General features: G+C 45.9%; 1 protein-coding gene across 1 annotated transcript; it reads left to right on the forward strand.

Moving 5' to 3' along the window:
- Positions 1-1,095: 1,095 nt before the first annotated feature.
- LOC140898288 (L-amino-acid oxidase) lies at positions 1,096-12,048 on the forward strand. The gene is made up of 7 exons (XM_073311925.2): positions 1,096-1,108; positions 2,179-2,402; positions 4,030-4,142; positions 5,390-5,591; positions 9,240-9,293; positions 10,449-10,579; positions 11,265-12,048. The coding sequence occupies exons 1-7, from the start codon at positions 1,096-1,098 to the stop codon at positions 12,046-12,048; spliced, it is 1,521 nt and encodes a 506-aa protein (XP_073168026.1).
- Positions 12,049-13,026: the final 978 nt, after the last annotated feature.

A 13,026-nucleotide genomic window follows, 5' to 3' on the forward strand; every position in this document is an offset into this window, starting at 1 on the left:
TGGAATTGGTAGAACCTCAGATATGGTGAAATGGGTTTTCAGGAACCTCTGTCCGTATTAGACCAATTTGTCTGGATGGGAACCAAAGGCTGGAATGCTTAAAGGGGACTGTGTTTTGCTTCTTGTTAACCAGTGTGGTGTTACAGGAGAACTTTTGGTTTGGTAAATCTAACTATAGCATAAAGCACCAGTTTTGGGAGGTTGTCTTCCTTGTTTCTTCCAGTCTGCCCTGAGTGAGGCATTTTCAGTGTGGTCCATCCAGGCACCCGATCACACCAGTCATAGGGCTAAACACCTAGCTCTATCTCTCTATCTGCTGTTGTATTTCAGTATTTGTGGAATTATCTGTGTAGTGGTTTTGTTAATAAAGAGACTTGTGATAAATTGCAATTGTTTCTCATGTGCTCCTTGAATGTCTCATTCTGATTATGCCGGTAATAATTTGCATGATGCTGTAGATGCTCAGTAGTCCTAACCCTTATTGACCACTGTGGTCCAAGAAATTAATCAATACAGCAATCCATCAAGACGATGAATCTACAGGGCATATTTTGAGTTCTGCAGTGAAACTAAACTAGTGGCCAACAACTCCTACCTACATCCCACCCATCCCTGTGCCAGTCTTGGCATATCACATGCAAAAATATGTAAGAAAATATAGACAATTGCAGAGTATTAAGAATGTACTAATTTGTCAGGAGAACCAATGCCTTTCAGGCCCCTTCCCTAACTGTTGCACTCAGTATATTTAACAAATACAATTTTTGAACAATCTTTAACTTTCATAGCCTTCCCCAGCTCGATTTGAGTTCTAAGCATGCCTGGCATAAGATTGAAAGGGCAGAGCCTCCCGTCACCCACCCCTTCTTTGTTTCTGAGTCCCACATGCCTGGAAAACACTGACTTACCCAGAGTAAGCCAGAGGCAGTGCTGATCAGCTCCTAGGATGTGGTCCTGTGATTCCTTGTGACAGCCAGTTCTCCCAGTTTCACTTGACACAGAGCTAGCCGGTTGCCCTAGGATATTTATCAACCAGCCTAGTTTGGTGTACAAAAGGACATGGCTGACTTGATGACTTGAGCTGCCAGTTGGAACATGGACAGGTTCTGTGAGTGAAATTTCTTCTTTTGAAACTTTTGTGGAGGAATGGGGTATTTTGCCTTTTTGGGCACATCTTACTTTGCAATTGCTTAATATTTAACTAGTTTCTTATTTCATAACTTTTTCCTCTCTCTTTCTCACTATTGTATTTCTGTTTTTTTTCTCTCTCTCTCTGTCTCTTTCCGTTGATTTTCTCCCAGAAACCTTTACTACTTGTTAAGTGTTGCAATGTACAGTTGGGGAAAACAGCACCAATGGTGTATTTTTGGTTGCACTGTGCTTCAAAGTTACACAGAAAGACCAATTTTATCATGGGTATAATAGTCCTCCTCTGACCAAGGCTTGAACATGGTTCTTGGACTCAGTTGAAATGTATTTTCAACATATCAACGGACAACAATGTTGTAAATCAGTCCTATAATAAGGAATAGGAAAGCCCTGTAGGTTTTAAATAGCAAAACCAAGGTCCTGATCCTGCAAAGCTCTTGCTAAGTGTTCTTAATAAGAGCTCCTTTGAGTCACCATTGAGGGGTGCATTTCTGGAAAGCTAAGTTAATGTTAAAGCTGTTCAAAATGTACAGTTTGAAAAAAATGGGCACAAAATTGAATTGATTATTAACAAAAATGTATATTGAACAAATCATTCGTAAGGAAAAATTCAATATTGTTGATTGGTTTTTCCTTCAGAAACTGAAACACTTTGGAAACAGCTTGAAAAAAATTTTTTGTCAAAAAAAACAAAACAAAACAAAAACCCACAACATTTCCATGAGACTTTAAAAGAAAATTGTATACTTCTTTTGAAATATTTTCAAGGAACATATCGCTTGTTTAGTTCTGGCTCATTTTATTTCTGGATTGGGGAAAAATATTGTAAAAAGATAGATAATGTTATCACACAACTGACTTCTTCTGTAGTAGTACATTCCCTCTCTGCTAATATAGCTAAACTCCAGAATCTGAGGTTATTAACCTCTTCCTGGACCTGGGGTATCACATCAGTGACGTTACTGAGCTCCGTGAATGAGTTTCCTTCTTCATTTGCGTCATCTGTTTTCTTTGTATATCTGTCTCTAGTACTTCTTCAGTTCTTACTCCTTGTGGTAGCACCAAGCTTGGAGAGTATCTCTAGAAAACTGAAGGAGTGGGAAAAATGCTTTACTGACCCCGACTATGAAGAACTGGTGGATATTGCCAAAAGTGGCTTGGAAAAAGGGTGTCATTCAAAGAAGGTGGTGATCGTAGGGGCAGGAATAAGTGGACTCACTGCTGCCAAACTGCTGCAAGATGCTGGTTGCAAGGTAATTATAATGACTGAGAGGAGCCAGATACAGGCCAGGCAATCAGTGCTTCTCTGAAATGGTCTGATTGTTTTGATAGAGTAAACAATGTTGAAGAACAGAACAAGGTGAATTTCATTGAGTTGGGTGCTCTGTGCACGCAAGCAGTATATTACTCTCTTTTCCAGACTCAAAGTTCATTGAAAAAAGAAAAGGAGTACTTGTGGCACCTTAGAGACTAACCAATTTATTTGAGCGTAAGCTTTCGTGAGCTACAGCTCACTGAATGCATCCGATGAAGTGAGCTGTAGCTCACGAAAGCTCATGCTCAAATAAATTGGTTAGTCTCTGAGGTGCCACAAGTCCTCCTTTTCTTTTTACGAATACAGACTAACACGGCTGCTACTCTCAAAAAAGTTCATTGAGTTAAAGTTAAGGGGCTGGATTCACAAAAGGATTTGGGAGCCTAACTTCAACTTTAGGTGCCTAAATCCCAGAATCAGGCCCCAGTGAGATTCGCAAAACTCCTGCTCAGTTGTCCCTGAATCTTCTAGATGCCTAAACTCACTTAATGCCTAAGTTTTGGGGCTCCTATGTTTTTGTCTATGAGCATGCAAACTGCAGCTACCTCTAGGCACCTGGCCCCCTTGTCCCAGTGGGATACATGAACTGGGGGAAGGTCACCATTCCTCCCCCAGGGATCCGATCCGGTAAGCATGCTCAGAGCTCAGGCTCCACAGATGAGTTCACACAAAAGAGCCAGAGATGGGAGGAAGAGGAAGACTTCCCTCATCACTTCCAGCCCAGTGATTAGGATACTCATCTGGGAGGTGGGAAACTCTGATTCAATTCTTCCCTGTGCCTGGTTGGGAGAGGAGATTTGAACAGGGATCTGCCACACAGGGTTGGCTTTCGGGAAAAGGGCAACCTGGGCTAACCTGTATTTTGGTACCCATGGCTTCAGCTGCCTCCCTGGGCTCCCCATTCATTGCCCCTGGCTCCTGCTGCCTCCCCATCCCCCTCTATTGCCCCCAGGTCCTGCTGCCTCCTGCTGCATTGCCCCAAGCTCCTTTCTGTGGCTTCATAACCCAGGGCCACCTCTTGACCATGGTGCCCCCCCGACCACGGCACCCTGAGAGGTAGGCTGCATCACCGATCTGTAACGCCGGCCTTGCTGCCACCTCTCAGAAGCATGCCCTGACTCCTGGGCAATGGGACAGTCTGATGTTGGTGTCCCTCTCTCTGAGCTCGGTGATTGGGTTGGGCCCTGCTGATGAGCTGTGTAGAAGTACACCTATCTTCCCTCAGTTCACAGATGGCTCTGTGGCACAGGTGTTCAGACACCTAGAGGGAGGCAGCATTCCATCACATCTCCCCCTTTAAGTTTTGCATTCCTACTCATCCCCAGAGTAGAATCTTAGGTTCTTAGGGAACTTTTACAGTGAAAATGTAGGCACTGAGTGAGTTTAGATGCTTGCAAGATTCCGTGGCAGATGAGCCGGGAAGGGGGAGGTGGGGGGGAGGGTTGTGAATGCCAGTGGCATCTACATTTGGGATTTATGCACCTAAGTCCCTTTGTGAATCTAGCCATTAGAAACCAGCAAGTGATAGAAGTGATAGAAAACCATGGCCTGTGTTTTGTTTTTAGGTTCTGATTCTGGAAGCCAGTGATCGTGTGGGAGGACGCATCATGACCTATCATGATAAGGACAAAGGCTGGTATGTGGACCTCGGACCCATGCGTTTGCCCATACACCACAGGTAATACATTTACCCCTTCTCAGCCACCGATACTGTTCATAAAAGGAAAAGCCTCAGTTTTAAGATTTTTATGATAATTCCTAGAAAAAAATAATGAAGGGCTTGTATCTGATGAGCTTAAGGTGCCCTCTTTCTGCCTTGTGTGGACCACCTGCATTGCTTTACATTGTCAGTTTGTGTGCAGGGGAGAGAGACATCTTTGAGCGCTGTTACTCTTCCAGAACAGGTGGGCTGCAAATGGGTGGGGAGAAGCAGGGAGCGGATTGGAGCTATGGCTCTCTACTATGCCAGCCAGTGCAACCAAACCAGCCTCGTGGGGCAGTGCCTAGGATTGGCCCAGATAAATTCCCTCTGAAGCAAAGGGTAAACCAGAGATTAATTCCCCCTTAGGCAAAGGGGTAACCAGAAATTAGAGTCACAATTTGCTTCCTGGTGTGCTCTTGGAGTACACAGCTGTCAGATACCGCTTATGGACTGGTTACAGAGGTCCCACCCCAGAGAGATCCAAGAGATGTGGACCCTTTATGACAGTGATACTCAAATGTCAGTGGTTCAGAAGCCAAACTAGCGTTCAACATTACCCAAAAGAGCCACAATAGTGTGATTTCATTGTTTCATTTACTATAGTACTAGTCATATTTAAACAATATGATGGGAAATATTTAGTATATTTATATAAATTTTCTGTGAGAATTATATATATAATCTTAATTGTTATCAACTTGCATTAAATTATTAACTTATTTTCGGAGAGTATTTTATATATATAGATATATAGATATATACACTTAATTCATGGAAAATACAGTAGGACGATTTTATATACACAGAGAACATGAAACAATGGGTGTTACCATATACACTATAACGAGAGTGATCAGTTAAGGTGAGCTATTACCACCTTAACTGATCACTCTCGTTATAGTATGTATGGTAACACCCATTGTTTCATGATCTCTGTATATATAAAATCATCCTACTGTATTTCCCACTGCATGCATCCAATGAAGTGGGCTGCAGCCCACGAAAGCTTATGCTCAAATAAATTTATTAGTCTCTAAGGTGCCACAAGTCCTCCTTTTCTTTTTGTGGATACAGACTAACACGGCTGCCACTCTGAAACTTTCTCAGGCAAACAGTTTTGGGTTTTTTGCCTTTTTTCCAAAAGTGAATTGTTTTGTGAATTTAATTTTTTTCAGTTTTGACATTTTTCTCTGTTTCCCCCCACCCCTTTCCTTTCTCTTTAGGATTGTGCGTGAATTTGTTACCAAATTTAAACTTAAACTGAACCCATTCTATAATACTGATGACAACGCTTGGTATTTAGTTAACAACATTAGGGCAAGAGCTGGAGAGGTAGAAAGAAACCCTGATATCTTGCAATACCCCTTGCACCCTACAGAGAGAGGAAAATCAGCTAGTGAGCTTTATCGTCAGACACTGGATAAGGTATGTGTGTTGTGGAAAGGACTCATGCACCGTGGGTTTCTCTTCATTAAAGAGTTAGCCTGGACTTTTACTTGTTGGTCCTAAGCTCCCTTCATATCCACACCCACACAGCTTTCTCATTCAAGTTTAGTGGTCCTTTCAACCCAGGTTAGCTGGCATGACTGGTAGTATGTGTTATAGCCTGGGCTCTGCTTTCACTTGAGCTATTATCCTGCCCACTTGGCAGTGAAAATACAAGCTAAAAACCACTCAAGTGATGATATTCCTCCAGTGCCATCCCACAATCCCCTCTGCCCCCCCCCCATGTGCCAAGAAGGACAAACAAGGGAAAATCTCATAAAGCAGCTCAGTTTACTGCATCACACAGAACCATGGAACCCGGCTCCAGAAGTCCTAGAGAAATCCGTGGGAGCATGCAATACCATTAAGGACACAGTACTTTGGGTTTGGCTTTGCAGTGTGGCTGCTCACACCCATGGTAGGCTAACCCAGAGACTGGTCAACTGAGTTAGCTCTCCAGTGAGGACATATCCTGGGAAGCTGATTCTGCAAGGTGCTGAGCACATCTGGGAGGTGCTGAGCACCCTCAAGTTCCACTGGTTTCAAAGGGTGCTCGGTATGTATCCTTAGTAAATGTTTAGGAAAGCAAACCTCAGAGCGACATGATTCTCCGACACATATTAGCTAGGATAGTAAATCTATATTAACTTGGTATGTATATTTCCAAATTAAGCCCAAATTTACTCCCATATAGCGCTGGCCCCTAGGAGACATTTGTTGTTGTTGAAAACTTGAGGTTAAGCAGTGTTCAAGATATAGTAATTTGAATAAGCCGTAGCTTCTCACTTTGGAGTTTTGCTAGACTTTTTTGTCTATTACACACACACACACACACACACACAGAAGTGCAGTGTTACAGCTGAACTCATGAGATTTAGGCTCTTAAAGGCCAGATTTTCAAAGGTGTTTCAGTGCTCACAGACATAGGCACTGACTCGGGGGTGCTCAGGGGCTCAAGCACCCACAGAAAAAAAAATAGTGGGTGCTCAGCACCCATGTGGGGGGGGGGGGGATAGCTCAGTGGTTTGAGCACTGGCCTGCTAAACCCAGGGTTGTGAGTTCAATCCTTGAGAGGGCCTTGTAGGGATATTGGGCAAAAATTGGGGATGGGTCCTGCTTTGAGACTAGATGACCTCCTGAGGTCCCTTCCAACCCTGAGATTCTATGATTCTATGATCAGCCACAGCTCTTTGTGGGTGCCACCCATCAGCTGTTTGGTGCTGGCAGAGGCACTTCGGGGAGGGCAGAGAGCAGCAAGCAGCGGGTGGGTGGAAGTCTCAGGGTTGGAGTCGGAGTGGAGACAGGAGGAGGTGGAGCAAAGGCAGGGCCTTGTGGGAGGGGGCGGAGTGGGGAAGGGACCTCAGGACAGAGCCAGGGTTGAGTATCCCTGGAGAAAAATAAAACTCAGCACCTATGCTCATGGATGCAGAGGCATCTGGGGCTGGATTTTTTTAAAAAAGAGACAAAGTAGGGAGCAAGTGAGCATGACTGTGTAATCCAGTGGTTAAAACACTCACCTGGGACACCCTGGATCCAGTTCCTCTGCTCCAATGACTATTTGTTCATCCAAAATGGAACAGCTTCAGCAAGAGAGATTGGGACTAGCCCAGCAGTTAGGGCATTTATGGAAGAGGTGGGGAGACTCCTGTTCAAATCCCTCCCCCTCAGCAGGTAGAGAGGGGACTTGAACTGGTGGTCTCCCACATTAGCGTACTCATACCAGCAGTGGTGGAGCCTTCCCAAAAATGGGGGGCCAAGGGCCCTGCCCCCTCTGTGGCCCCGCCGTGCCCTGCTCCTTCTGCTCAAGGCCCCGCCCCTGGCCGAAGGATGGGGCCTTGAAGCCTCAGCCTGTCCATGGTAAGAGCTGAGTGGCTGGGCAGCTGTGGGGAGCCGTGGCATGGACCCTCCACCTGCACTGGGCAGGGGGCCCCAGGGGAAGGGACATGGGCGGGGGCAGCTCTCGCCCACCCCCCACCCCCGACTCACTCTAATTACTGCCACCAAAAGCTAGAAAGCGGCTGCTGCTGCTACTGCTTGCAACAGACACCTGAGGTGACTGATTCCAGGAGAAGGCTCGCAGCTGAGAATCCCAAGCAGACGCAGGTGCCGAACTTCCTGAGAGGGATGGGATTTAGGATTGTGGTGGAAAATTAACCACGGGTTGTGTTTGGATCAGAACAAGCCTGAGGCTCCTTTATTGATTACAAGCGCAGGGGGTAACAGCTCTAAGTAGCTGTTCCTGTCGTATACAGAAAATACAGGAGCTTATATAGCTGAAAACCACAATTTGTTAAGCAAATTTCCTTTAACGGCATTTTCCCATATTTGGCATATAGTGCAAGTTTTAACTGCAGCTTTCCTTATTTGGAATATAGCAAAACAAGCTTTTCCTGTTATTGACAAATCTGTTCTTTTGCGGTTAACGGTCTTTCCTAATTTCTAGCTGTTATGGTTACATTTCTTAAGATGTGCTGTTGTAATTGCCCCACAATGGAATTTTCCTCATCCTCTTCTTATGCTCTATATACACAGTTAGCTTGACCAAAGTTTTAGGCCTATAAGTTTAGGCCTACTAGATTTTTTCCTCCACAGTATACACCCCTCTCCTTGGCATCTCCCATTGACTAATTTAGTCTGTGTGCTGGCTTTTGTGGATCTAATTCTTAAAGGCCTGTCTACCTCCACTCACTGTGCAGGGAGCCTGAGGGTAAGTCTGCACTGCAAAGAAAAACCCATGGTGCCAAGTGTCAAAGCCCAGGAGCAGGGGCCTTGGGCTGCAAGCCTAATAATATTGGTGTACACATTCTTGCTTGGGCTGGAGCACATGCTCCAAAACTCTCTCCCCTCACTGGGTTTCAGAGCCAGGACTCCAGAGGGAACATCTACACTGCTATTTTTATCCCTGCGGCCTCAGCCGTGCATTCCCAAGTCATGACTGGGCTCTGAGACTTGGAGGTGTGGGTTTTGGGGTTGTTGTTTTTTTTCCGGTATAGACATAACCCTGAATGCCAAATTCAACCTTTGTGAATCCCACTGATTTTCTAGGCATCTAGAAGTTAGGCATTGCGTTGCTGAGCATAAGTTCTTTTGTGAATCTAGCCGCTAGTGGTATTTCCAAAGACTTAGGTGCCATACTCCCATGGATTTCAATGGGATTTAGGCACTTCGGTGCTTTTGAAAATCCCAGTGCTATCTGCATGTTTAGATGCCTAAATACCTTTGAAAATGCGCCCCCTAAAGTACCTAAGTCACTTCTAAGGTGGGAGCTAGATCCCAGATTCATTTTGCCACATTTAAACATTTTACCTTTAGTCTATTTGTTTGTATTGTTTAGAAAGCTTGAGTGAAAGCAGTTCAGTCATTTGGAGAACTGCAGGAGTGGAAAACAAAAGCTGTCCCTTGTATCTCCATTTAAAAGATATTCTTAACAGCTTTTTCACCTGAGCAGTCATTTCATGTCCTGCCCCCTTGTGCATATGTAATAGGATACCATATATAAGTACATGATCACAAACAGGGAAAATAACACCCTTTAAAGGTGGAACTGTGATCATGAAACAAACAACTGTTTTCTTCGTTGCTACCCAGGTGACCACAGACTGCAGTGTTCTGAAAGAGAAATATGACTCCTTTTCCACCAAGGTAATTGAAGTTAGCATTCCAGTATCTTTAAATCTAAAGGTGCCTGATTTTCTAAGCCCTGGTCTACAGTGGGGGTGGGGGGGGGGGGAGGGATCGAACTAAGATATGCAACTTCAGCTACGAGAATAGCCTAGCTGAAGTCGACGTATCTTAGATCGACTCACCTCACGTCCTCATGGTGCGGGGTTGACTGCCGCCACTCCCCCATCAACTCTGCTTCCGCCTCTCGCAGTACCAGAGTCGACGGCAGAGCGATCGGGGATCGACTTTGTCGCATCTATACTAGATGCGATAAATTGACCGCCGATAGATGGATCACTACTCACCGATCCAGCGGGTAGTGTAGACATACTTTCCTCACTTTGCCAATGTAACTCCTTGTGGGATAGTTCTTGCCATGTGCACAAAGTCCTTGGTAGGAGACAATGCATCCGAATCCTCTGAAAGCTACTGGTTGGGTGGAGGCAACACATTTGCCTCATGAGTCTTCACGGAGCACAGCCTTCTTCCCTCGGTGGTCCTCTGGATTCCCCTTAGTGGCAGGGGGAGGGCAAGGCCATGGATCTTCTCTGTCTCTCCCTATCCAAAACACCAGTCTCTGTGCTCCCACCTGCCTAGTGTTTGTGTAGCGCCCTCCTCCACTCTGGTGTGACTGATTTGACATCTCTTCTTCCCACCCCAGCACTTTATGTGACATCCACCTATGTATCCCCATCCAAAATTATTTCAGTGAGAGAACCTGTCTCCGTATACCCACCCACAATTACTTTTTACCCCGCAGGAGGTGTGGACTGGATCATGAATCTTTAGTCAAAGACAGTGAAATCTTGGTATGGACACTAGGAATAAAATCCTGGCCCCATTGAAATCAATGGCAAAGCTCCCATTGACTTTATTGGGGGGGGGGTCAGGACTGCACCACGTGCATCAAAACTGGGTGAGGGATTGTGTCTTGAAAGTGAGCATCAGCCTTACTTCAGTGATTGTTTATGAGGAAGCAGACAAATCATCGAGTAGGATAGTGGATGGGTTTGACTTCTGCCCATCCCTTATGGATATTGAAAAATTCCTATGTTCAACTGAAAAGAAATATCTCTTCTCTATGGGGATATAATATGCATGCACCTTCCACCCTCTCCACTCTTCCCCACCCAGGAGTTTTTGATTAAAGAAGGAAATTTAAGTAGAGGAGCCATCAACATGATCGGTGATTTGCTGAATGAAGATAGTGAATTCCAGGTGTCATTTCTTCACTCTTTCATGGACCATATTATATTCTCTGAGAAGCGGTAAGGAAAAAGGAATCTTTATTCAGTTGCTTTGTATGTGGAAGGGACATGTAGCTCTGGTAGGATCTGTCTGGCAATCCATCCATCTTTCAATACATTTAACTGTCCATCAACCTCATCTTATCAATGCAGCCGGTTGCCTTCTTTGAAGTAGGCACTGGTGGTCTGACTTGTTATAAAGGATAAGTGTTCATTACTATAGTTCACTAGCCATTAAAAACCAGGGTCACTTTCACAGTGTCCATAGCTTCTAACTGGGTCAGATCCTATGGAATTCAGTAATTAAGTCCAGAGTGTATGTGTTATGGGCATACTGGGGCATCACTCTGCTGTATCTCAGAACCTCCTAGGTCAAATGACGCTAAAGTAGTATCATTAATGCTCCCCAGCGCTCCCATGAGGCAGAACTAATTCCAAGGGAATCTGAGTAATCACGCAGATTTTAGAGCATTTAGCAGAGTCAAGCTTTAAACAGATAGTTGATCTTAACCTTAACAGCAGCAGGCCTGCCACTCTACTATAATAAAAGAAGTTGGAGTTGGCACTCAGTGGGGGCTAGGTTCTATCTTCAACTATGCAGCTCCTTACAGCTCTCCTTGTCGTTCTTGTGAAATTCTCTCAGATAACTGTTGTCCAATGATGTTGTTGCCTTACCATCCTCTTTTCTCCCCCTTTCTTTCAGTTATGATGAGATCACTGGGGGATTTGATCAGCTTCCTGATACTTTCTACCAGTATATTCACAGGGGCGTTCTATTTCACTCCACAGTAGTGAAGATACTAAACGAGGATGACCAAGTGAGAGTGTTTTACCAGGGGCCAGATGCATTGGTCCCCTTGGCTGTGACATCCGACTATGTTCTTGTCACTGCCACGGCAAAAGCCACACGGCTTATTAAATTTTCACCACCTCTTTCGACTAACAAGGCCCATGCCCTGCGCTCCATTCACTATTCAGAAGCCACTAAGATTGTTTTGGTCTGTACTGAAAGGTTTTGGGAGAAGGAGGGAATCCAGGGTGGGAGGTCAGTCACGGATCGCCCCTCCAGATTCGTCTACTACCCCAGCCACAATTTCCCCAGTGGCCTGGGCGTGATCCTGGCTTCCTACACCTGGGGCGATGATGCTGAATTCTTCAGTCCCCTCAGTGATGAAAAGTGTGTTGATGTGGTTCTGGGGGACCTGGCAGAAATCCACCAAGTGCCCAAGAATTATATCCAGAGTGTCTGCGATAAGCACATGATCAAGAAATGGGGCCTGGACAGATATTCCATGGGATCCTTTGTTTCATTCACTCCGTACCAGTTTGTTGACTACTCCAAGGCTCTGTTTCAGAATGAAGGGAGGGTCCATTTTGCAGGAGAACTCACAGCCCAGCCTCACGGCTGGATCGAAACCGCTATGAAATCTGCAGTGAGAGCGGCCAGGAACATCCATGGCGCTATCAATGCATCACCCAGGCAGTAGCAGCAAGAGCTGAAGAAAAATAAAACATAATTGATGATATTATAATAATAATAATAAGGGTGCTTGGGGAAGGTACAAATGCATCAGCTACTGACTGGGGAATTTAGAAATTGCACTGCTTATCAGCGGGCATTACAAGATTGTTACTTTAGGTTTAGCCCTGATGGGGGGGATGCATAAACTGTATGCATTGGCATTAGACTGTTACCCTTACACTCAGAGAGAGAAGGGGGTGAGGTAATTATCTTTTATTGGACCAACTTCTGCTGGTGAGAGAGGCAAGATTTCAAGCTTACACAGAGCTCTTCTTCAGCTCTCTCTCACCCACAGAAGTTGGTCCAATCACAGGGTCTGGCTTCCTCTGGGCCCTGGGGGTGCTCAACATCCCATGCTCCACGCCAGGCCCTGCCCCCACCCCACCCCACCCCTTCTCCCAAGTCCCCACTCCTGTCCCGCCTCTTCCCACCCCTACCCTCCTCTTCCCGCCCAGTTCCGCCCCCTACTCTGAGTGCGCCCCTACTCTGAGTGTGGGTGCTTAGCATCCACCGGTAGCCAGCTCTCCCCTTCCCCTGCAGCGCCTTCCATCTGCCGGATGCCCTGCCGATCAGCTCCTCGCCCTCCCCCCCAGCACCTCCCACCCACCGGGATCAGCTGTTCTGCCGTGTGCAGGAGGCACTGGGGGGAATGGGGAAGAGCAGGGACTGCGGCAGAACAGCTGATCCCGGTGGGTGGGAGGTGATGGGGGGGAGGGCGAGGAGCTGATCGGCAGGGCATCCGGCAGATGGGAGGCGCTGCAGGGGAAGGGGAGAGCTGGCTACCGGTGGATGCTAAGCACCCACTAATTTTTTTCTGTGGTTACTCTAGCCCAGGAGCACTCATGGAGTCGGTGCCTATGGGTCCCATAAAAGATATTACCTCACCCACCTCATCTGTCTGGTATGCTGGGACCAACCTAGCTACAACAACTCTGCATGCCCT

Source organism: Lepidochelys kempii, chromosome 14 (genome assembly GCF_965140285.1).
Source record: "Lepidochelys kempii isolate rLepKem1 chromosome 14, rLepKem1.hap1, whole genome shotgun sequence".
In the NCBI taxonomy this organism is placed as follows: domain Eukaryota; kingdom Metazoa; phylum Chordata; order Testudines; family Cheloniidae; genus Lepidochelys; species Lepidochelys kempii.